The sequence below is a fragment of the Sapajus apella genome, unplaced genomic scaffold, assembly GCF_009761245.1.
Source record: "Sapajus apella isolate SASKATOON/1434 unplaced genomic scaffold, GSC_monkey_1.0 scaffold149, whole genome shotgun sequence".
NCBI lineage: Eukaryota > Metazoa > Chordata > Mammalia > Primates > Cebidae > Sapajus > Sapajus apella.
Genome location: NW_022437089.1, coordinates 1,490,454 through 1,515,657, shown reverse-complemented (window position 1 = coordinate 1,515,657; position 25,204 = coordinate 1,490,454). Strand labels below are relative to the sequence as shown.

General features: G+C 37.6%; 1 protein-coding gene across 4 annotated transcripts in view; it reads left to right on the top strand.

The window, feature by feature from the left end:
- The window catches only part of F8 (coagulation factor VIII), a 191,283-nt gene that overhangs the window by 163,871 nt on the left and 2,208 nt on the right, over positions 1-25,204 (top strand). For all 4 annotated transcript variants that reach the window (XM_032265302.1, XM_032265300.1, XM_032265301.1 and 1 more), the window contains 3 exons: positions 10,778-10,922; positions 12,087-12,235; positions 13,074-13,250. In XM_032265302.1, coding sequence (XP_032121193.1) covers positions 10,778-10,922; positions 12,087-12,235; positions 13,074-13,250 — 471 coding nt within the window. The remainder of the gene's footprint in view (positions 1-10,777; positions 10,923-12,086; positions 12,236-13,073; positions 13,251-25,204) is intronic.

Sequence of the window (25,204 nt, the reverse complement as noted above, 5' to 3'; positions counted from 1 at the left end):
GAAGACTGACCCAAGTCTCACTGGGCTAAAATCAAGGTGTCATCAGGGCTACATTTCTTTCTGGAAGCTCTAGAAAAGGATTCTTTTTCCTTTCTTTTCCAGCTTCTAGGGGCCATACACATTCATTAAATCATGGCCTCCTTCCTCCATCTTTGAAGCCAGTAATACTTCACCTTCCTGACTATTCTTAAGTAATCATATCTCCCTTTGATTCTTCTCTTCTGCCTCCCTCTCTCACTTTCAAGACCCCTTGTGACTACATCGGGCCCACTTGGATAATCCAGGATATTCCCCCTATTTTGACATCAGCTAATTGGCAAACTTAATTTCATCTGCAACCTTAAGGCCCTCTTACTATGCAACATAACACAGTCACGTGCTCTGGGGATTAGAATGTGCCTATCACTGGGAGATCAGTATTCTTCCTAGCACACACAGTTTAGTCACAAGCTAATGATCAACATTTATTAGCTATATAATACTCTTAAGTTCAACATAAACTTTTCAGATGCTAATAAAACTGAATGTCATTTTGCATTGATACATACTTCATTTCAAAACTTCTACTTCTCAATGATCATTCTGTAGCAACAAATTTCTTTTAAATTAGAAATTTGGAAACATAGCTAGACCTATCTCAAATCAAAGATGACCGCCCCCTTTTGGAGTCAGACTACACATTCATTATTTTAGTCACAAAATAAAATACATAAAATTCAGGCTCCCAAGAGCTGCCAGTACCCACTTATGCAGGGGGTAGCTAGACAAAACAGGTGGCTTTCTACAAATAATTTTGCACCATCCGACTCCAGAGAGGTGAGTTGTAGTGTTCATTTATTACCTTGGATTTAATTATACTTGCTCTTGCAAGAGCCAAGTCTAAAGGCCATAAATAGAAGGTCAAATTTTTTCCTTTATAGAAAGGAGAGCAGCAGAGAAAACAAAATCTTTAATAAATCTTTAAATAAAGGTCTATGGTTTGAATATGTTATTCTATTTCAACCCCCCAATACAGATATATTTATTTTTAGAAATGTTGTGATTTCTGGTATAACTTGTTTAGAAACAATGCCACAAATTTATTGATATTTTCTGTTCCATTGGAAGAAGAAAACGCTACATGGCAGAATAATTTTTAAAGATTTTCCATGATACTAAACTCTGATGTGTGATCATATAATAGACTTACATGTTGAATACCTATTTTAGTGTATTCAAGCAGATAAAAAAATCCCAGGTGTTCTATGAGTGATATCATTTTCAATATTTCTTATGCTGTATGCTATGATTTAAATCTAGGCCTTTCAAATTGGCATTACTACCATATTTCTCAAACTGTATTCCCTTTCCCTTGCATATGTTATGTACTTTTGTCCAGAACCCAGACATGCCAAGGTACGAAATCCCACATTTTGGATACTAACGTGTCTCATTAATTCATACAGTGGGAGCATTAATTAATGCCCACATTATAGACTCTCTCTCTCTCTCTCTCTCTCTCTCTTTCTCTCACTCTCTCTCTCTCTCTCTCTCTACACACACACACACACACACACACACACACACACACACACACTACATTCTTAGATCATTCTGAGACCAGTGTGGAGGATAGGCCCAGTTCTCTTTCACAGCTGACTGTCCTCTGCCAGTGTTTTTCAAACTTTAGTGTGCATACAAAACACCTAAGGATCTTATTAAAATTTAGATTCGGATTCAGGAGACCTGACATGGAGCCCAAGAAACTGCATCTCTTTTGAAAAAGCTTTATTTAGGTATAATTGATAAATTTAAGTTGCATATATTTAAGGGGTACAACTTGATGTTTTAATAAATGGATACATTGTGAAATGGTCACCACAAGCAAGCTAATTAAGATATATCTGTCTCTTTGCCTACCTATCCTTTTTGTGATGAGAATATTTATGACCTACTCTTTTAGCAAATTTCAAGTATACAATACAGTATTGTTTACTATAGTTACTATATCACACATTAGATCTACAGAACTAATTTATCTTGCATAATTGAAATTTTGTACCCCCACACCACAGTGCCTGGCACCTAACATTCTACTGTCTGCTTTTATGAATTTGACAATCTTAGGTTCCACATATGAGGTCATACAATATTTGTCTTTCTGTGTCTGGCTTATTAGTATAATATTTTCCAGGTTCATCCATTTTATCACAAGTGGCAGGATTTTCTTCTTTTTTTAAGGCTGAATAATAGTTCATAATCCTGTGAATATTCCATCATATATATAATACATTTTCTTTATCCTTCCATCCATTAATGGACATTTAGGTTGTTTCTATATCTTGGCTATTGTGAATACTGTTGCAGTGAACATGGGAGTGAAGATATAGATATAGATATATATATCAAATCATATTTGATTTGAGGTAGGTCTAGCTAATAAATGTTGATCATTAGCTTGTTAATAACTGTGTGTGCTGGATGAACGTGGAAAATATTGTACTAAGTGTAATAAGCCAGACACAGAAAGACAAATATTGCATGACCTCATATGCGGAACCTAAGATGGTCAAACTCATAAAAGCAGACAGTAGAATGTTAGGTGCTAGGGACTGTGGTGTGGGGAGTACAAAATTTTGGTGTGATATTAAAAAAATATTGCCCAAATCAATGTCATATATATATATATATATATATATATATATATATATGAGATTGCTGGATCTATGGCATTCTATTTTTAGTTTTTTTGAGGAACCTCTATGCTGTTTTTCATAATGGCTGTACCAACTTATTTTTGCAGCAACAGTGTATGAGATTTTCCTTTTCTCCACATTCCCACCAACATTTGTCATCTTTTGTCTTTTTGATAATAGCTATTTGCTATGGTTTGAGTGTTTTCCCCAAAAAACATCTGTTGGAAACTTAATTCCCAATGCAACAGTGATAGGAGGTAGGGCCGAATGGGAGGTGTTTCGGTTGTGAGGGCTCCACCCTCATGAATGGATTAATGCCGATTACAAAAGCACTTAAGGCTGTGAGTTTGAACTCTTTCTTGCCCTCTTTTTGCCCTTCTGCCATGTTATGATATAGAAAGAAGGCCTTTGCCAGATGCTGGCCTCTTGATCTTGGACTGCCACGCCTCCAGAACTGTGAACCAAATACATCTCTGTTCATTAAAAATTACTCAATCTGTGGTATTCTGTCATAGCAGCATAATAAATTATAGTCCATAATAAGCTATAGTCTATAAGAACAGACTAAGACACTATTCTAGTAGATGTGAGGGAATATCTCATTGTGTTTTGATTTGCATTTCCCTGATGGTTAGTGATGCTGAGCATCATTTATCTGTTGGCCTTTTATATTTCTTCTTTTGAAAAATTGTATTTAGGTCCTTTGCCCATTTTTAATTGGGTTGTTTCTTACTATTGAGTTGTTTGAGTTTCTTACCAATTATCAGATACACAGTTTTCAAATATTTTTATCCATTCCATAGGTTGCCTTTTCACTCTGTTGATTATTTCTTGTGCTGTGCAGAAACTTTTTAGTTTGGTGCGATCCCAGTTGTCTATTTTTGTTTTTGTTGCCTGTACTTTTGGTATGATATTAAAAAAATATTGTCCAAATCAATGTCAAGAAGCTTTTTTACTGTTTTTTTTTCCAGGAGTATTGTAGCTTTAGGTCTTATATACAAGTGTTTAATCAATTTTGAGTTGAATTTTATGTATAGTGTGAGAAAGGGGCCCAGTTTCTTTCTTCTGCATGTGGATATTCAGTTTTCCCAATATCATTTATTGAAGAGACTCTCTTTTCCCCATTGTATGTTCTTGACACCCTTGTCAAAAATCTGTTGACAGTAAATGTGTGAATTTATTTCTGGGCTTTTCTATTCTGTTCCCTTGTTTGATGTGTCTATTTTTATGCCAGTACCATACTATTTTGATTCCTGGAGACTTGTAGTATATTTTGAAATCAGGAAGTGTGATGCTTCTAGCTTTGTTCTTCTTGCTTAAGATTGTTTTGCCTGGCTGGGTACGGTGGCTCACGCCTGTAATCCCAGCACTTTCTGAGGCTGAGACGGGTGGATCTCTTGAGGTCAGGCGTTTAAGATCAGCCTGGTCAACATGGTAAAACCCCATCTCTACTAAAAAAAATAACAAACAAAAATTAGCCAGATATGGTGGTGGGACCCTGGGATCCCAGCTAATATGGAGGCTGAGGCAGGAGAATCACTTGAACTTGGAAGGCAGAGGTTGTAGTGAACCAAGATTGTGCCACTGTACTCCAGCCTGGGCAACAGAGCAAGACTGTCTCAAAAAAAAAAAAATTGCTTTGCCTCGTTGGGGTCTTTTGTGATTCCATATGAATTTAATTTTTTAAAAAATTTCTGTGAAGAACACCATTGAGATTTTGATAGGGATCACATTGAATCTGTAGATTACTTTGGGTCATGTGGACATTTTAACAAGAGTAATTCTTCCAATCAGTGAATATGGAATATCTTTTCTTTATCTGTGTCTTCTTGAATTTCCTTAATAAATGTTTTCTATATTTTCATTGTACAAGTCTTTCATTTATTTGGTTAAGTCTATTCCTAAGTATTATATTCTTTTGCTGCTATTGTAAATAAGATTATTTTCTAATTTCTTTTGGTTTAGTTTACAGTGTATAGAAACATCACTGATTTCTGTATGTTGATTTTGTATCCTGCAACTTTACAGAATTCATGTATTCTAACAATTTTTTGTTGAGTCTTCAGAGTGTTCTACATCTGCAAAAACAGATAATTTTACTATTCTATTTGGATGCCTTTTATTTCCTTTTCTTGTCTAATTGTTCTAACTAGTTCAAGATATAACTGGAAAGTACTGTCTTGAATAGAAGTAGTGATAGTAGGCATTCTTGCATTGCATAGTATCTGTATTAGTCTGTTTTCACATTGCTATAAAGAACTGCCTGAGACTGGGTAATTTATAAAGAAAAGAGGTTTAATTGACTCACAGTCCTGCATGGCTGGGGAGGCCTCAGGAAACCTACAGTCATGGCATAAGGGGAAGTAGGCACATCTTATATGGCAGCAGTCAAGAGACAGTGTGTAAAGGAGGAACTGTCAAACACTTATAAAGCCATCAGATCTCGTAAGAACTCACTATCAGGAGAACAGCATGGGGGAAACCACCCCTATGATCCAATCAACTCCCACCAGGTCCCTCCCTCGACACATGGGGATTATGGGGATTACAACTCAAGGTGAGATTTGAGTGGGAACATAGACCCAAACTATATCAGTATCTAAAAGGAAAAGCCTTCAGTTTTTCCACATTGGTTATACCAGCTGTGGGCTTTTCCTATATGGTCTTTATTGTGTTGAGGTAAGTTCCTTGTTGTATCTATCATGTTGAAAGTTTTTATTATGAATGGCTATCTAGTTTTGTCAAATTCATTTTCTGCATTGATCAAAATAATCATGTGTTTTTCATCTTTCATTCTGATAATGTGGTATATCACGTTGATTGATTTGCACATGTTGAACCATCCTTGTATCCTAGGGATAAATACCACTTGTTCATGATGAATCATACTTTTAATGTGCTGTTGAATTTGGTTGGCAGGTATTTTGTTGAGGATTTTTGTATCTGTGTTCATCAGGGATATTGGCCTGTAGTTTTCTTTTTTTTTTTTTTTGAGACAGGTCTCACTCTGTTGCCCAGGCTGGAGTGCAGTGGTGGTATGGCTCACTGCACCCTCCACCTCCTGGGCTCAAGTGATTCTCCTGCCTAAGCCTCCTGAGTAGCTGGGACTACAGGCACATGCCACCACAACCAGATAATTTTTTTCATTTTTTTAGTAGAGGTGGGTTTTCACCATGTTTGCCAGGCTGGTCTCGAATTCCTGACCTCAAGTGATTTGCCTGCTTCAGCGTCCCAAAGTATTGGGATTACAGACTTAAGCCACCAAACCTGGCCTGGCCTGTAGTTTTCTTTTCTAGTGTTGTTTTTGCCAGGATATGGTATCAGGGTGATGTTGGCTAATAAATTGTGTTTTGAAGTGTTCTTGCTTGTATTTTTTAGGAGAGTTTAAGAAATATTAGTATTAATACTTCCTGGGCTTTTCTTTGTTGGAAGGTTTCTGATTACTAGATTCAATATTCCTATTTGTTGTGAGTCTGTTAAAGCTTTCTATTTCTCTGTTACTCAGTTTTGGTGTGTTATATGTTTCTAGGAATTTATCCATTTCCTCTAGGTTAACCAATTTGTTAGCATATAAATTCTCATAATAGTCCCTTATGGTTCTGTTTCTGTGACATCAGTTGTAATGTCTCATCTTTCATTTACATTTTATTTATATGCATGTTCTCTCTTTTTTTTTCTTAGTCTAGCTAAGGACTTGCCAATTTTGCTTATTTTTTCCAAAAAAATCAACTCCTAGTTTTGTCAATTTTTTCCAACTGTTTTTCTATTCTCTTTTTGATTTATTTCTGCTCTAACATTTATTATTTCCTTTGTTCTGCTACCTTTGGGCTTAGTTTTCTTCTTCTTCTTCTTTCTTCTTTCTTTCTCCCCTCCCCCTCCCCCTCCCCCTCCCCCTCCTCCTCCTCGTTGTTTATTTCATATCTTTCTTCTTTTTAAATATAGGCATTTATTGCTATAAATTCCCCAATTAGTATGCTTTTACTGTATCCTTTGAGTTTTGGTATGTTTTCATAATATGAAAACATATCAAGATTTCAATTTCTTCTGTGACCCAATGGTCATTCAAGAATGTGTTGTTTAGTTTACACATATTTGTGAATTTTCATGTTTTCTTATTGTTATTGATTTGTAGTTTGAATCCATTGTGGTCAGAAAATATACTTGGTATGATTTTAATCTTCTTAAATTTGTTATGACTTGTTTTGTGACCTGAAAGGTGATCTGTCTTGAAGAATGTTCTCTGTGTGCTTGATAATCCTGCTGTTGGGTGGAAAGTTCTATACGTACATTTTAGGTCCATTGGGTCTATTTTATTCTTCAGTTCTGCTGTATCCTTATTGATTTTCTATTGGATGATCTATTCATTATAGAGAGTGGAGCATTGAAGACCACTATATTGTATTGTTATTGATTTCTCCTTCCACGTCTGTCAATGTTTGCTTTATATATTTAGTTACTTTCATGTTGGGTACATATATATTTATAATTGTTACATCTTACTGTTCAAGTGACCCTTTTATTATATAGTGACCTTCTATGTCTCGCGTCACAGTTTTTCACTTAAAGACTATTTTTTCTCATACAAGTATAGCCACCTCTGCTCTCTTTTGGTTGCAGTTTATATGGCATAACTTTCTCCACCCCTTCACTTTCAGCCTATATGTGTTCTTAAATCAAAAGTGAGTCTGTTATCAACAACGTACATTTGGGTCTTGTTTGTTTTTGTTCCTTCCTTCCCATCTCTGAATTGTTGGCTTTTTAAAAACCCCATTCTGTTACTCTTTGTCTTTTGATTGGGGAGTCCGTTTACACTTAAAGTAATTATTGATATGTAAGGACTTTCTATTGCCATTCTGTTAATAGTTTAGTGTTTTGTAGTTTTTTGTTCCTTTCTTCTTTTTCTTTCTTTGTGGTTTGATGATTTTTGCTTGGTTGTGTTTTGATTCTTTTCTCATTATCTTTTGTATATCTACTATACGTGTGTGTGTGTGTGTGCGTGTGTGTGTGTGTGTGTGTGTGTGTGTGTGTGTGTTTACCACAGGGATCAAGCTGAACATTTTATAGTTATGGAAGTCTGTTTTAAGCTGGCAACACCTTCAGTCACATACAGAAACTCTATACTTTACTCACTTCCCCCACCACAACTTTATGTAATTTAGGTCATATTTTACTTCCTTCTATATTTTGTTTCCATTGACAAATTTCTGTCATTATAGTTACTATTAGTATTTTGTCTTTTAATTTATAAATTAATATTAACAGTTATCTATAGCAATCATTATAGTGTTATAATATTCTATGTTTCTCTTTATATTTACCTTTAGTAGTGAAAGGATTCATATGCTTTCGGGTTATTGTTTAGTGTCTTTTTCTTTCAACTTGAAGAGCTATTAGCACTTCTTGTAAGGCAGGTCTTGTGGTGACAAACCCCCCTCAGTTTCTGTTTGTCTGAGAAAGTCTTTATCTTTGTCTTAATTCTTAAAGGACAGTTTTTCCAGATAAAGTATTATTGATTGGATTTTTTTTCTCTGAGTACTTTGAATATATCATCCCACTCTTTCCTGGCCTTCAAGGTTTCTGCTGAGATGTCCACACATTGTCTTATGGAGCTTCTCTGTGGGTGATAATTCACTTTCTTCTTACTACCCCAAAATTATCTTTTGTCTTTGTTGCTAATTTAATTATAATGTATTTCATTGTAGACTTCTGTGGGTTTAATCTATTTGGTTATCTTTGGGCTTAGTGAATCCAGATGGCACTTACCCTCCCTAGATTTGAGGAATTCTCACCTATTATTTCTTTAAATAAGCTTCCTTTCTCTTTCTCTCTCTCTTCTCCTTTTAAGATTTCTGTAATGCATCTATCATTTTGCTTGATGATATCCCACAAGTCCCATATTCTTTTTTTTTTTTTTTTTTTTTTTTTTGAGACGGAGTTTCACTCTTGTTACCCAGGCTGGAGTGCAATGGCGCGATCTCGGCTCACCGCAACCTCCGCCTCCCGGGTTCAGGCAATTCTCCTGCCTCAGCCTCCTGAGTCACTGGGATTACAGGCACGTGCCACCATGCCCAGCTAATTTTTTGTATTTTTAGTAGAGACGGGGTTTCACCATGTTGACCAGGATGGTCTCGATCTCTTGACCTCGTGATCCACCCGCCTCGGCCTCCCAAAGTGCTGGGATTACAGGCTTGAGCCACCGCGCCCGGCCAAGTCCCATATTCTTTCTTCACTCTTTCTCATTGTTCTTTTTATTCCTCCAACTAGATAATTTCAAATGACCTGTCTACAAATTTACAAATTCTTTCTTCTGTATGATTGAGTCTGCTATTGAAGATCTCTATTAAATTTTTTAGTTCAGTCATTCTTCAGCTATATTCAGCAATATTCTTCAGCTACAGGATTTTTATTTGTCTTTAAAATGGTTTTTATTTCTTTATTAAACTTGCAATTTCATTCATGTATTGTTATCTTCATTTTGTTAGTTGTCTACCTGTATCCTCTTGTAGCTCAAATGATCATTTTGAACCCTTTTCAAAAATTTCATGAATCTTCATTTCTTCAGGGTTGGTTACTGGAGCTTTATTAGTTCCCTTTGGTGATGTCATATTTGCCTGATTCTTCATGACCCATGTAGCTTTGCATTGGTATCTGTACATTTGAATGAGCTGACACCTCTTCTGGTCTCAAGTTGAGTACTCAGACAATGGGTTCATTACCAGCTCTCATTGGGTCCTTGAGTGGTCAGGACTGCCTGCAGACCATGATAAAGTGGGCCTGGAGCTTGGTCAAAGGGCTGCTTCAGGGTCCCCAGTTGGGCCCATAGCCAGTGGGCCTGTTATGGGGGCACGGATAAGTGTGGATTCTACTGAGTCCCTTTACAGGCAAGACTGCTTCCAGAACATGGTACAGCAAGACTGGAGTTGGCTCACAGGGTTACTTGTGAGTCCACAGTCAGGTCCAGTTGGTGGGCCTGTTTCCAGGAGTGGAATGGCATGACTCCTACCAGTTTTCTGAGTAGGCAGAACTTCACCAAGACCATGGAAGTGTGGGACTGAAGCTGAATCACAGGGCTGCTTAAGAGTCCACAGTTGGGAGGCCTGTTACTGTGGTTGCCAATGGGAGTTGCTCCTCCCAGATCCCTGGGCACATAGGGCTAGTGGTAGGACCACATACAAACAGGTCTGGAGCTAAGTTTCCAGGGTGGTGGGCTGCTTCTGGGTCCACAGCCAGAACTATAGTTGACAGGCTTGCCACTAGAATGTGGGCTTGCCTTATTAAAGCATTCATCTTTATTCTTGAGCTCTACCGGGGTTTCCCAACCTCCTACCAGGATCCCATGGCTCCCACAAAGGCACTTTTATCCATAGATAGTTGCCAAATTATTGTTCCTGTAGGGGAACAAGAGGTGGGGACCTCCTATCCCATCAACTCACTGACGTCATTCTCCTGATACTGCATTTTGGATTGCCCTCAGATGATTCTGCTACTCCTGGTCTGTGGACCATGCTGGAGTAGCAAAGCCCAAATGGCTTCCTCAACTTTTATGAGCCGTTTACAGGAACTCAAAGTACAAAGCGATTTCACTTGCCCCAGTCCTAATAATTTCCCTTGTTCCCACTCCTTCTTGGTGCGTTCCTTTTTTTTTTTTTTTTTTTTTTTTTTTGGGACGGAGTTTCGCTCTTGTTACCCAGGCTGGAGTGCAGTGGCGCGGTCTCGGCTCACCGCAACCTCCGCCTCCTGGGTTCAGGCAATTCTCCTGCCTCAACCTCCTGAGTAGCTGGGATTACAGGCACGCGCCACCATGCCCAGCTAACGTTTTTTGTATTTTTAGTAGAGACGGGGTTTCACCATGTTGACCAGGATGGTCTCGATCTCTTGACCTCGTGATCCACCTGCCTCGGCCTCCCAAAGTGCTGGGATTACAGGGTATGTTCCTTTTTTGTGTCTACCATCATAACATCCATCTAACCATAATTGTCTTATGGATGTTGGATGCTGTTGAGAAATGCACAAAGCAAAATTAGAAGGAAGATGTGATTGAGAGAAATTGCTTTTAACTCTGGATTCACTGTCCATGTATTTGTGATAATCTCTCCATACAGGTCTTCTTTGGCAATGTGGATTCATCTGGGATAAAACACAATATTTTTAACCCTCCAATTATTGCTCGATACATCCGTTTGCACCCAACTCATTATAGCATTCGCAGCACTCTTCGCATGGAGTTGATGGGCTGTGATTTAAATAGTAAGTGTCAAGTCGTCTTCTATCCTTCCTCCCTCAACCATGGGTAGGGCAACTAACTGTTCTAGTTATCCTGAGACTGGAGGAGGGGTTCCCAGTATCAGGACACAAAAATTGTCAGTGCTAAAACCAGCATAGTCTTGGGCAAACCCAGAAATACCATTTAGCCCAGCAATCCCATCACTGGGTATATACTCAAAGGAATATAAATCATTCTATCATAAAGACACATGCACACATATATTCATTTCAGCACTATTCACAATAGCAAATACATGGAATCAACCTAAATGCCCATCAACAACAGATTGGATAAAGAAAATGTGGTGCCGGGCGTGGTGGCTCACGCCTATAATCCCAGCACTTTGGGAGTTCAAGACCAGCCTGACCAACATGGGGAAACCCCATCTCTATGAAAATTACAAAATTAGCTGGGCGTGGTGGTGTATGCCTGTAATCCCAGCTACTCAGGAGGCTGAGGCAGGAGAATCACTTGAACTCAGGAGGCAGAGGCTGTGGTGAGCTGAGATCGTGCCATTGTACTCCAGCCTGGGCACCAAGAGCAAAAACCCGCCAAAAAAAAAAAAAAAAGAAAGAAAGAAAATGTGGTATATACATACCATGGAATATTATGCAGCCATAAAAGAGAATGAGATCATGACTTTTCAGCAACATAGATGCAGCTGGAGGCCATTATCCTAAGTGAACTAATGCAGGAAAAGAAAAGCAAATATCACATGTTCTCATAAGTGGGAGGCAAACATTAAATACACATGGACACAATGATGGAAACTCAGGAAGGAAGAGGTTTGGAGGGGGATATGGCTTGGAAGGTTACATATTGGGTACTACACTCACTACCTGGGTGAGGGGATCATCCATACACTAAGCCTCAGTGACATGCAATTTACCCCTATAACAAACCTACCCATGTACCCCTAGAACCTAAAATAAAAGTAGAAGAAGAAGAGGAGGAAAATCAAAGAGTCACACAAAGTGGGAAGAGCTGACCAGAAAATAGGTAACAATAAAAGAATCTGTGCAAAAGTTAATGCCTGAGAAATGATATTATGACGACAGTAGCCCTAGAATATCAGTGGAGGCTTCTCAGTATAACTGAGGCTGAAGCATGTCCCTATGATAACCTTCCTTTTTCTTTTCTTTGAGGTTGCAGCATGCCATTGGGAATGGAGAGTAAAGCAATATCAGATGCACAGATTACTGCTTCATCCTACTTCACCAATATTTTTGCCACCTGGTCTCCTTCAAAAGCTCGACTTCACCTCCAAGGGAGGAGTAATGCCTGGAGACCTCAGGTAAGAGGCAATAGATTTACTGTTTATCTGACTCAGAGCAGTGGTTGGGAAAAAAATAGGGGGAGCCTTTGACTATTTCTTCAGAGATATTTCTGTCAATAGTTATTCCTAAAAAGAGTGTCAGGGAAGGTTGATTATGGGCAAACAACACCATAGGCAGTTGGGGGAAATGATCCCTAATTGAACCTCCTGGAAGATGAATCGCTTTATTTAGTACTGGGCTAATATCTGTCAAAGAATTGTAGTAGAAAAGTCCGTTTTACAGATAAATATCAACAATTAGCTTTCTTTCCAGGTTTCTCATTGTATCAGTGGAAAGTAAACATTACTGGGCATCTTTGTATCCCCAGCATGAACCTGGGGATACAAAGGTGAATTGTGAAAAATTTTGGCCCTGAAGTTGGTTAGAGTTGAATAAGGGAGACTGACTAGCCAATAGAAAGTAGAGGCTGGACACAGTGGCTCACACCTGTAATCCCAGCACTTTGGGAGGCTGCGGCGGCAGATCACCTGAAGTCAGGAGTTCAAGAACACACTGGCCAAGCTGGTGAAACCCTGTCTCTACTAAAAATACAAAAATTATCCAGGCATGGTGGTGGGCACCTGTAACCCCAGCTACTTGGGAGGCTGAGGCAGGAGAATCGCTTGAACCTAGGAGGTGGAGGTTGTAGTGAGCCAAGATCGTGCCACTGCACTCCAGCCTGGGTGGCAGAGCAAGACTCCATCTCAAAAAAGAAAGTAGAGTGAGAAGTGCTGTGGTATGGTTAAGAAGGGATTTGGGGATTTCTGGGAGTGAATGGTGACCAAGAGGCTACTAGTCCAACACTGTTGCCCTCAGGTAAATAATCCAAAAGAGTGGCTGCAAGTGGACTTCCAGAAGACAATGAAAATCACAGGAATAACTACTCAGGGAGTAAAATCTCTACTTACCAGCATGTATGTGAAGGAGTTCCTCATCTCTAGCAGTCAAGATGGCCATCACTGGACTCTGTTTTCTCAGAATGGCAAAGTAAAGGTATGCTGTTCTCCTTGGAAAGACAGAAAAACCTCTCCTAGAGCTTAACATAACATAACATAACAAGGTTGATATATGACCAAACTTTTAGGGCAGAATTTATTAAGTACCTATGGTAGCAGGACATTGTAAAAGGCATTCTGAGAGAACACAGTGACCCCTGGAACATTTTTCTATCTACCCCTACTGTGATTTCACCTAACTCATTCTTTAAGTCTCAGATAAACATCATCTCCAAGAATTCCCTTATCCCTCAAGGCTGGATTAAAGACTTCACCAAACTGTCAGTTTGATGAACTAAAGTCTAGACACTGGATATTCTAGAATAAATTTCCATTTAGAAAAGCTTATATTTGTGATTAGTGCCACAACATGATGAACTTTGGAAACATCCTAAGCGAATAGGCCAGACATAAAAGGATAGATATTATATGATTCCACTTATATGAGTATGTTAGTCAAGGATATCCAAAGAAACAGAACCAATAGGAGATTCTGTCTGTCTGTCTGTCTCTATCTCTGTCTCTCTCTGGATGAGCTAAAATGTTTTAGTTCAAGCCTGAAAGCAGGAAAAAGCTGATGTTCCAGTCCAAGGACAGTCAGGCAGCAAGAATACTCTTACTTGGGGAAGACTCAGCCTTTTTGTTTTATTCAGGCCTTCAACTAATTGGATGATGCCTACCCACATTAGGGATGGCAATCTGCTTTACTCAGTCTACTGACTTCAATGTTAATCTCATTCAAAAATACCCTCACAGAAATACCCAGAATAATGTTTGAGTAAATACCTGGGCACCTTATGACCAAGTAAAGTAGATACACAGAATTAACCATCACAAATCTACCCATTGTCAATGTAGCACCCACCACACACATCTCTTTTATCTCTAAATAGAGACAAAAATGAGATCATAATTCCACCTAACACGATATAACAAAACTTGGCTGGTATTGGTAACTACCTTCTTCTACTACCCATTCTGTGTTTCCTTTGCCTTCAACAAGCATCTCAGCTGATTGTGGTTCTTTACTTAATGAGGTGACCCAAACCTTGATTCCTGAAGAGCCTGGGCCAGCAGTAGTCCTGCATGGATTGGGTTGCTATAGTTTCCCATTGACCAGAATCACAGGGCATGGTAATACTAAGAGACACTCTAAGGGAACTCTTGTATTCCAGACGCACTCTTCCATACCTCCATTGTGAAGTAGAAGTCCATTTTCCCCTTGGTATTCATTATTAATCCCCTATCCAGCAGAGTAACACCCTTCTTTACCTGTTGATTCAAAGGCAGGAGGAACCTGAAGTGGCTGGGAAACCATCTTAACTTTCAGTTAAATGGAATTTTTTTTGTGTCTCCTGGTAGAAACATTCTTCCTTCTGCAACTAAGACCTCTAGGCTAGCAGAACACATGGCCATGGGAACAGGAAACAAAAATTTTGTTAGTGCATCACTAGGGGTGATGGTGAGTGGTGCCACTCTTATTTCCACCCCTTGATTTCTGGATCTGTGAATCCTGGCTGTGGGAGAAACAACATCATATATTGAATACTAATTCAGAGCATATACAGCCTCTGAAGAACTTTTTCTCCAGCCCTGCAAGGCATTGTCACCTAGTTGGCACTGCAACTATTACTTCAAAAGGCCATTTCACTAGTCTGTCAAGCCAGCTGCTCCAGGATGGTGGGAACATGGTAAGACCAATAAATTCCATGAGCATGGACCCACTGCCATACTTCATTTGCTGTAAAAATTCCTTGGTCAGAAGCAATACTGTGTGTACAGCTAGTGCTCGACTTACGACCACGATTGGGACCGGCAGACCGGTCGTAACACGATTTGGTTGTAAGTTGAGTAGGCTATATGTACAGTTGAAATGGTGCACGTGGAGATGGTAGTGCTGCCGGAAGCTGGTCCGCACTGTTGTACACCCAGCTGGGCAACGTTTGCGCTGCCAGATGCGGAGCAGTTGTGGCTAGCGATTGTGGTCATAAAGTCAAATGGTCGTAAGTTGCATAGGTCGTAAGTCGATCAATACCTGTAATAACATGACAATAGATGAGGCATTCTGTAAGTCCATGGATTATAGTTTTGCCAGAAACATTGTGTGCAGGGAAGGTGTATATTCAGAGAAGATGTATATTCCAGGAAGGACAAAACGCTGCCCCTTCTATGATGAACATATTCCAATGTAATCAATCTGCTGCCAGATACCTGGCTGATCATCCTGAGAAATACTGCCATACTGGGGACTCTGTGTTTGTCTCTGCTGCTGGCAGATTGGGCACTCGGCAGTGGCCATAACCAGGTCAGCCTTGTTGAATGGAACTCCATGTTGCTGAGCCCGTGCATAGCCTCTATCCCTGCCACCATGGCTACTTTGTTCATGAGCCCAGCGGGCAGTGACATAGGTGGCTGAGTAAAGAAGATGACTGATATCCATAGAATGGGTCATCATATCTACCTTTTTTTTTTTTTTTTTTTGAGATGGAGTCTCAGTCTGTCAGGAGGCTGGAGTACAGTGGCACAATCTTGGCTCACTGCAACCTCTGCCTCCCGTGTTCAAGCTATTCTTGTGCCTCAGCCTCCCAAGTAGCTGGGACTACAGACGCGCATCACCACGACTGGTTAATTTTTGTATTTTTAGTAGAGACAGGGTTTCACCATGTTGGCCAGTCTGGTCTTGAACTCCTGACCTCAGGTGATCCTCTCACCTTGGCCTCCCAAAGTGCTGGGATTACAGGCGTGAGCCACTGCACCCATCATATTTACTTGATTATTAAAATCCTTATCTTCTGAGGTCACCCTTTGGTGAGCACTCATGTGGGACATAAATATCTTCACATCCTTTGCCCATTCAGAGAGGTCTGTCCACATACCTCTTCCCCAAGTTTCTTCATCACCTATTTTCTAATCATGTTCCTTCCAAGTCCCTGTCTGGACAAAGCACTTTGTACAGCCCATAATTTGGTGCATAATTGCACACCTGGCCATTTCTCCTTCCAAGCAAAATCCACAACCAGGTGCACTGCCTAAAGTTCTGGAAATGGATACTGGTAATGGGTGTACAATATTGTGAATACTTAATATCACTAAATTATACACTTAAAAATGATTAAAATGGTAAATTTTATATTATGTATATTGTACAACAATAAAAAGGCTACATCACTGACAATACATTGTTGTATTGAGCAAAGAAAGGGGAATCTCCAGCCTACTCATCAACAAAAATCCCATAAACTTTTATTTTAAAATAATGAGCTGAAATCATAGCAGAAAGAGGTGAATAATGAGCAAATATAAAAAGGAAGACCTTTCCTCAGAAAGAATGCCCATTTTAATGTTGTTTCTGGGAGACTAAGCCTTGAGCAAAAGGCAAGGAGAACTCAGTGTGAGACTTCTGCACTGTCATGAATCTCAGAAGGAAGCTAAAGAAGTTGCAGGTAAATATTATCCTCTGGCACCTGGAAGAACCATTCTCAACTTACTCTAGGAAAAAAAAAAAAAAAAGCACCTCCAGTTTAGGCCTCCAGGATTTCTGCATATTAAAATCATAAGATCACAGACATAGATCACCAAACATGCAAGACAAGACAACTTGAGTACAAGTGAACAGAAACAATCAATGCAGATTTAGAATTTGAAGAACACCAGATATTGGCATTATCAGATACATAATATAAAATAATTATGTAAAAAATCTTTAAAGCAATAACATATGGAAACATGAAAATAAAAGACAAATTATCCAAACTTATTTGGCAGTTGAAAAAAACCATTGCAGGTTACAAAATCAACATGCAAAAATCAGTTGTATTTTTACACACTATGAAAAATCTGAAAAGGAAAACAGAAAAGTCTATTTACAATAGCATCAAAGATAATACAACATTTAGGAATAAATTTAACCAAGGAGGTACAAGTCTTGTCCACTAAAAACTAAAAAACCCTCCTGAAATACCACAGGGGGATAAAGGAAAAAAAAAAAAAAAAAACTAAAAAACCCAGTTGAAAGAAATTGAAGAACTATCTGGTCTGAAGAAAGCAAATACAGAAAATTAGCAAACAGAAAAAAAAATAAAAAGAAAGAACTAAATAAATGAAAAGGCATGCTGGATTTATAGATTTGAAGACATAATATCATAATGTTGTTAAGATGAGAATATTACCCCAAACCATTTGCAGATTCAAAGCATTCTCTTTTTTTATTTTGAAATGGAGTCTCACTCTGTTGCCCAGGCTGAAGTACAGTGGTGCAATCTTCGCTTACCACAACCTCCACTTCCTGGGCTCAAACTATTCTCTGGCCTCAAAGCATTCTCTATCAGAATCCCAAAGACATTTTCTTGGAGAAATAGAAAAATCTATCTTAAAATTCAGCTGTAATTTCAAGGGACCCTGAATAGCCAAAACAATATTGAAAAAGTACAACATTGGAGGAGTCATACTTCCCAATTTCAGAACTTACTACAAAACTACAAGAATCAAAACAGTGCAGTACTTACATAAATATAGACACATAGAACAATAGAATAGAATTGAGAGTCCAGAAATAAGCCTATACATCTACAGTCAATTGATTTTCAATAAAAGTGCTAAGACCATTTTGTGGGAAAAGAATAGTCACTTCAACATATGGTGCTGGGATAGTTGGATATCCACGTGCAAAAGAATGAAGTTAGATTCTTACCATATACAAAATTTAACTCAAGGCTGGGTGTGGTGGCTCACATCTGTAATCCCAGCACTTTGGGAGGCTGAGGCTGGTGGATCAATTGAGCTCAGGAGTTTGAGACCAGCCTGGGCAACACAGTGAGACCCTATCTCTACAAAACAAGAAAAAAAATTAGCTGGCATGATGGTACACACCTGTAGTCCCGGCTACTAGGGAGGCTGGGGTAGGACGATCGCTTGAGCCCAGAAGGTGGAGGCTGCAGTGAGCCGTGATCACACTACTGCACTCCAGCCTGGGTGTCAGAGCAAGATCCTGTCTATAGAAATATATTTAAGTAAAAATGTCTCAAATAACTAAATATAAAAGCTAAAACTATAAAACTCTAAGAAAAAACAAAGGGCAAATTGTTATGATATTGGATTTGGCAATGGTTTCTCAGATGTGACATCACAATCACAAGCAACAACTATATAAATATATACATAGTAGACTTCTTTAAAGTTAAAAACTTTTGTACATCAAAGAACACTATCAAGAAAGTAAAAAGATGATATGCAGTATGGGAGAAAAAAATTGTGAATCATATATCTAGTAAAGGGTCTAGTACCCAGAATATAAAAAGAACTCTTACAACTCAACAACAGAAAGACAACCAAATTTTAAAATGGGTAAATGACCTCAATGCCAACTTCTCCAAAGAAGATATACAAGTGGCCAAAAAACTCATGAAAAGATACTCAATATCATTAGTTATTAGGGAAATGTAAAGCAAAACCACAATGAGATAGCATTTCACACCTACTAGGATGGCTAAAATTGTTTTTTTTTTAATTTATTTTAAAAAAAAAGAAAATATCAAGTGGGAAAATAACAAGTGTGACCAAGAATGTAAAGAAATTGGAACCTACCTTGGTGATGAGAATGTTAAATAGGGGAGCCACTGTAGAAAACATTTTGGCAGTTACTCAATAAGGAAAACATAGAATTAACATAGACTCAGCAATTCTACTCCTGGGTATGGACCCAAAAGAATTAAAAACAGGGACTCTAACAAAAACTAATATACAAGTGCATATAGAAGCACTATTCACAATAGCAAACAGGTGAAAACAACCCAAATGTTCATCAAGTGATGAACAGATAAACAAAAGTGGTCTATCCATACATGGACTATTACTCAGTCGTAAAAAAAAAAAAGAAGTAGTGATCCATGCTACAACATGAATGCTCCTTAAAAGCATTATGGTAAGTGAAAACAGCCAGGCACAAAAGGCCACATTCCACTTATATGAAATACCCAGAATAGCAAATCCATAGAGACAGAAAACAGATTAGTGGTTGCCAGAGGCTGGCAGAAGGAGCGAATATGGAGTGGCTTCTTAATAAGTGTTGGATCTCCTTTTGAGGTTATAGAAATGTCCTGGAACTAGATAGTGGTGATGGCTATATTTCATTGTGAATGTACTAAATGCCACTGAACTTTACACTGTAAAATTGCTAAAATGGTAAATTTTATGTTTGTGCATTTTACAATAGAAAAGTCAGAAGACATGTACATTAGCATAATGAGTAACAAACTGACAGCTGATTTCTAAATAATATCAGAAAATAATGCTAAAACAAACAATGTGAAACCCTCAAAAAGAAAACCCAATGAAAATATCTTTTATCCATTAAAGCAAAATCTAAGAAATTTTCTGGCATACATGAATGGTTGTAGCACTCAAAGATATTAAAAAGTAATTCTAAAATATCTACTTCAAACAGAAGAAAAATATCTTAGATGAAGGGTTGAAATGTAATAATAAAGACAAAAAGAGGTTATTATGTGTGTAAATCTAAGCATTTACTTTTTAAAGCAATATAAAAGTTTGTTACTTGAATATATAAAATATGGAGTTAAAAATATACAGATATATAGAAATGTATTACATTTGGTCTCTAAAGTAGTCAAATTCATAGAAACAAAAAGTAGATTGGTGGTTACCAGGGGCTGGAGGGGAGGGGGAAATCGAGGAGCAGTTTAGAATTTCAGTTTTGCAAGATGACAACGTTCTAGGTTGCACAACAGTGTGAATATACTTAACATTACTGAACTGTACTCTTAAAAACTGGTAATATTGGTGTATTTTTTTATTTAAAAAAAAAAAAGGCCATTACATACATAGAGATGCTAAGACCAGCCACCACCATCAGATGAATCATAGGTGCTCTAATGCCCAGGGATAATAGATTGTTTGCTAGTAGATCTTCTATAATCTGTGTCCTATAAGATTAAAAGGTTGTCAAGAATAAGGAGTCAGCTGGGAATGGTGGTGCATGCCTGTAGTTCTAGTTTCTCACGAGGCTGAGGCAGGAACAGTGCTTGAACCCAGGAGGTCAGGGCTGCAGTGAGCTGTGATTGCATCACTGCACCCTAGCCTGGTCGACAGAGTGAGACCCCATTTCTAAAAAATAAAAATAAAATTGTATCCTATTGTTTTAAAAAAGGAATAAGGAATTGGTGTTTGTGGAAAGAACTTGGGTTAATACTTCTTTATTTACATGACTTAGCAAGTCAAAACAAAGCCAAATGGAATTTCTCCCTGTGACCTGGTGGGATGATGGACTTTCTTGGTCTGCTAAATGCCACTATGTACATATAAAATGCTTTAAGAAAGACTCTATGTAAGATATAAGCTTTGAAAGATGTAAACTCTAGTAGCTGAAGTCAATGCCATTTACATTTTTAGAGCTGAGAGTTAACACCAGTTGGTCAAAGGCTGTTATGGGATGAATTGTGTCCCCAAAAATTCATATGTTGAAGTTCTAATCTCCAGTTACCTCAGAATGTGACCTTATTTGGAGATAGAATTCATAAAGAGGCAATTAAGCTAAAATGAGGTCATTAAGTTGGGTCTTATTCCTATATGACTGGTGTCCTTAAAAGAAGAGGAAATTAGGACACAGACAGGCACAGAGGGAAGACCAAATGAAGATACAGAAAGAGGACAGCCATCTACACGCCAAGGAGGGAGGCCTTAAAAGAAACCAACCCTCAGCTAGGTATAGTAGCATGCACCAGTAGTTCTAGCTACAAGCATGCAGTGAGCTAGGGCTGTGCCATTGCACTCCAGCCTGGGCAACAGGACAAGACCCTGCCTCTGGAAAAAAAAAAAAAAAAAAGAAAGAAAGAAAGAGAAGAAGAGGAAGAAAAGGAAAAGGAAAAAAAACCAAGTCTGCCGGCCAGGCACAATAACTCATACCTGGGAGGCTGAAGTAGGCAGATTGCCTGAGGTCAGGAGTTCAAGACCAGCCTGGCCAACATGGTGAAACCCCTCCACTAAAAATACAAAAATTAGCTGAACATGCTGGCATGCACCTGTAATACCAGCTACTCCGGAGGCTGAAGCATGAGAATCACTTGAACCCCAGAGGCAGAAGTTGCGGTGAGCCAAGATCGCACCATCACACTCCAGCCTGGGCTACAGGGGAGACAAACACAAAAAAATTCCAAGTCTGCCTACCCATTGATCTTGGACTTCTAGCCTCTAGAACTGTGAGAAAATAAATTTTTATTGTTTAAGCCAGGGGCGTGTGTGCGTGTGTGTGTGTGTGCATGCGTAAATTTAGAACATATGACAACAGCAGTAAAAAAAGTCAGGATGGGGATAAACAGAATAAAAGATTCTAAAATCCAAGTATTATCTAACTACTCGGGAGATGTTGATTAATATTAAACCTCGATAATTTGATTAATGATATAGTTTTTAGGATAATCAATACGTAATAGAAATATACACAATGCAGGACTTCCAAAATGGTAGAAGAAAAAATATGAAAGGACAAAATATACTCAACAAGCCTAAATGAAAGCAAGCAAAGAGAGAGAAAGAAACATGAAAAAGGTAGGAAAATAGCAAGATAAAATGTTATATTTACATTAAAATACAATACTAATCATATGTAATATGAATGGACCAAATATTTCAGTTAAAAGACAAAGATTGTCAGATTTAAAAAACCAAAAGTAGCTGAGCATAGTAGCATCCTAAGTAGCTGAGGTGGGAGGATCACTTGAGCCCAGGAGGTTGAGAGCAGCCTGGGCAAGATAGTGAGACTTGTCTCTTAAAAAAAAAAAAAAAGCAAAAGCAAATTGTGTGCGTTTTGTAAGAGACATATCTCAAACTTTAGATACAGAAAAGTAGCAAGTCAAAAATGGGAAAAGAAAGTATGCAAATATCTAAAAGATATCAAACAGACAATGTATAGAAATAGAACAATTAACACAATTCACAAGTTTGATCTTATAGACATGTTTAGAAAATAGCACCTTGAAATTGCAGAATTACACATTCTTTATAAGCACACAAAGGAAACATGTTAGATTTTTCCATTTTAAGCTACAAATGAAGTAATCTCAAATTTCAGATTATATAAAACATGTTTTCTGGTCACAATACAATTAAAGTAGATATAAATAAGAAAGAGATAACTAAAATTTTCCTATGTTAGAAATCAAGAAATATACTTTCAAACTCATATTTCAAAAAAGAAATCATAAATTAGAAAATATTTTAAACTGAATGATAACAAGGCATGACATATTAAATAAAATGTGGGAATCAGCTAAAGCAATACTTAGAAGGAAATGTATAGCCTTAAAAACAAATGTTGGAAAAGTAGAAAGGCTAAAAATTAATGAGCTAAGGTATGTCTCAAGAAGCTAGTGGAACAGCAAAATAAACTAAAAGAAGCAAGGAAATAAGAAAAATCTGAAGTAAAAAAGAAACATACAATACAGGGAATAAAACCAAAAGTTGTTTCCTTGAAAATTGAAAAACTTCTGTCAAGAGCAATCAAAATGAAAAAAAGGCACAAATAATATCAGAAACTTTAAAAAATTGGACATCAATAAAGATCCCAGAAAAATTTCTGCCAATATAAAAAAATGACAATGCTTATTAATCTTATGACAATAAGTTTGGAAAATTAGGTAAAATTGATTGATCCCTGGTAAATATAACAAGAAGGAATAGAAACCTTGAAACTCCTAAAACCTTTGAGAAATTGAATTTATATTCAAAAATCTTCCCACAAAAAAAAAAATCCAGATCCAGATGGCTACAGTAACCATATTCTACCAATTTTTCAAGGGAGAAATAATATTTAACTTTACAAAAATTCTTCCAGAAAATGGAAAAAGATGGTATGTTATTCAATCCTCTTATGATTATAGCATAACCTTGACAACCAAACCAAACAAGAACAAGATTAGAAAGGAAGACAATAGGCCTGTTCTATTCATAAACATAAATCACAAACAAAATATTAACAATATGGATCCAAGTTGGATTTATGCTAGGAATGCAAGGTTGGCTTATACATTAGAAAGCTGATATAATTTATCACAGTGACAGACTGAAGGATTATGCATATTGGATGTCCTAAGCAGTGCAATAAGATAAGAAAAAGAAAATATGTAAGGATTGAAAATGATGAAACAAATTCATTGTATGTGGAAGATATGATGGCATAGATAGAAAATCTAAAGGAATTTATATATAAATTATTAGAAGTTAAAAATTTTTGCAAGCTTGCTGAAAACAAAATATACCAAAATTCATTGTATTTCTATATACCAGAAGCAGTTGGAAAACAGTTTTAAATAACATTTTAAAATTCCAAGCACTGAGTTGCACATTCCTGTCAGATAATGGCAGCTGCCTAAATCTCTCCACACCGTCTTCAAAATCCATACATACACACACAGACACACACACACACACACGCACACAATTTAAAATTATGACTAAAACCACCCATATCCCATCTACAGAATAACCAGAAGACAAAAAGTACTATATGTTTATGAGTAGAAAATAAACATACAAATCTAGCCAGCCTTGCTCCAGAGAGAAACCCTGTCTCAAAAAAAAAAAAAAGAAATAAGAAAGCAAATGTTGGAAATTAATTGTCCTATAAAAACAAAAGTGAATCACGAAAACACAAGACCCACAAACCTCTTCCGTCCCATCTATTAAGTAAATTGCACTTCCATTTATCAACAGTAGAGGGTACTCCTGGCTAAGAGTACCTAGTAAGCCATCCAGCCCTCCTGTCTGCCTACATAAATCACCTCTTATTGGCTGAAACAAGAAACTGTAAGGAATTTCTAAGTGAACAGAAAATAGCATATGAGGCAGATGATATTAATGTTCTTGAATTTTTATTCCCTCTTTCCTTGAAAACCTCATCAACTTTAGGCATGGCCATGTGACCCATTTTAATCAATAGAATGTGATTGCACATGACATATACCACTTCCAAACAGAAGCTTTAAATGTGATTTTCTGTTTGACTCACTCTCTTGTGCCTCTGCTCCAGGCTCCAGACTTTGAGCCTCTAGAACTATGAGAGAATAAGTTTCTTTTGTTTTAAATGCACTAAGTGTGTGGTGAATTTGTTACAGTAGCCTTAAGAATCTAATACTAACACAAAGAATGTTAGAGTTGAATTAGAAGTGTCAGTGAGAACTTAGGAATTTTTTTAAAAGTATATTCTTAGCACTGTTCACAGTGCAGTAATAATGAGCCCATGTCATGGCCATATCTTGGTCTCTAACTACCATTTCCCAGTAAAAAGAATCTGAGCTCCTTAGAGAAATGACTTTTCCCAAAGCTGGAGCAAGGAAACTGCCAATGGGGTCATGTGAAAAGAACACAGAAACTGGCCTGAAGGGCTTCCTGTTGGCCAGATTTGAGACCATTTGAGCATCTGAAGAAATAATGAGGGTAATGGATCATAATACGTATAATAAAGACTACAGAAGTTCATAATAGTTTTTTAAAAAGTAAAAGGAGAAGGGAAGCTTTTCTTCACAGAAGAATTCCAGCTGATAAATGTAGAAGAAATGACAAAATTGGAAAATCACTTTTCAACCATCAGTATACTATTGAATACTTGTAAGGAACTTTGATGCTAATATCATTGGATAAAAGCTTGTTGCGAAACAGAATATTTGAATGGTCTGAAAGTCTCACCCCACAGATTGTTAGGAAAGTTACCTTTATAAATACAGAGATTAGGTAGACATCTTAACCAAGTGATCAAACAGTATCATCAATAATGGGACAATCTGGCATTGCATGTCCCCTGATTTAATGCAGTAAGGATTAAGTCTAACAAAAAATGTACAAAGCCTCCAAATACACCATAAACATTTGTAAAATAATCTCAGAACAGGTACCTTAATGCTTCTCAAAAGCTTTATCAGACACAGAACTTTATTTCTATAG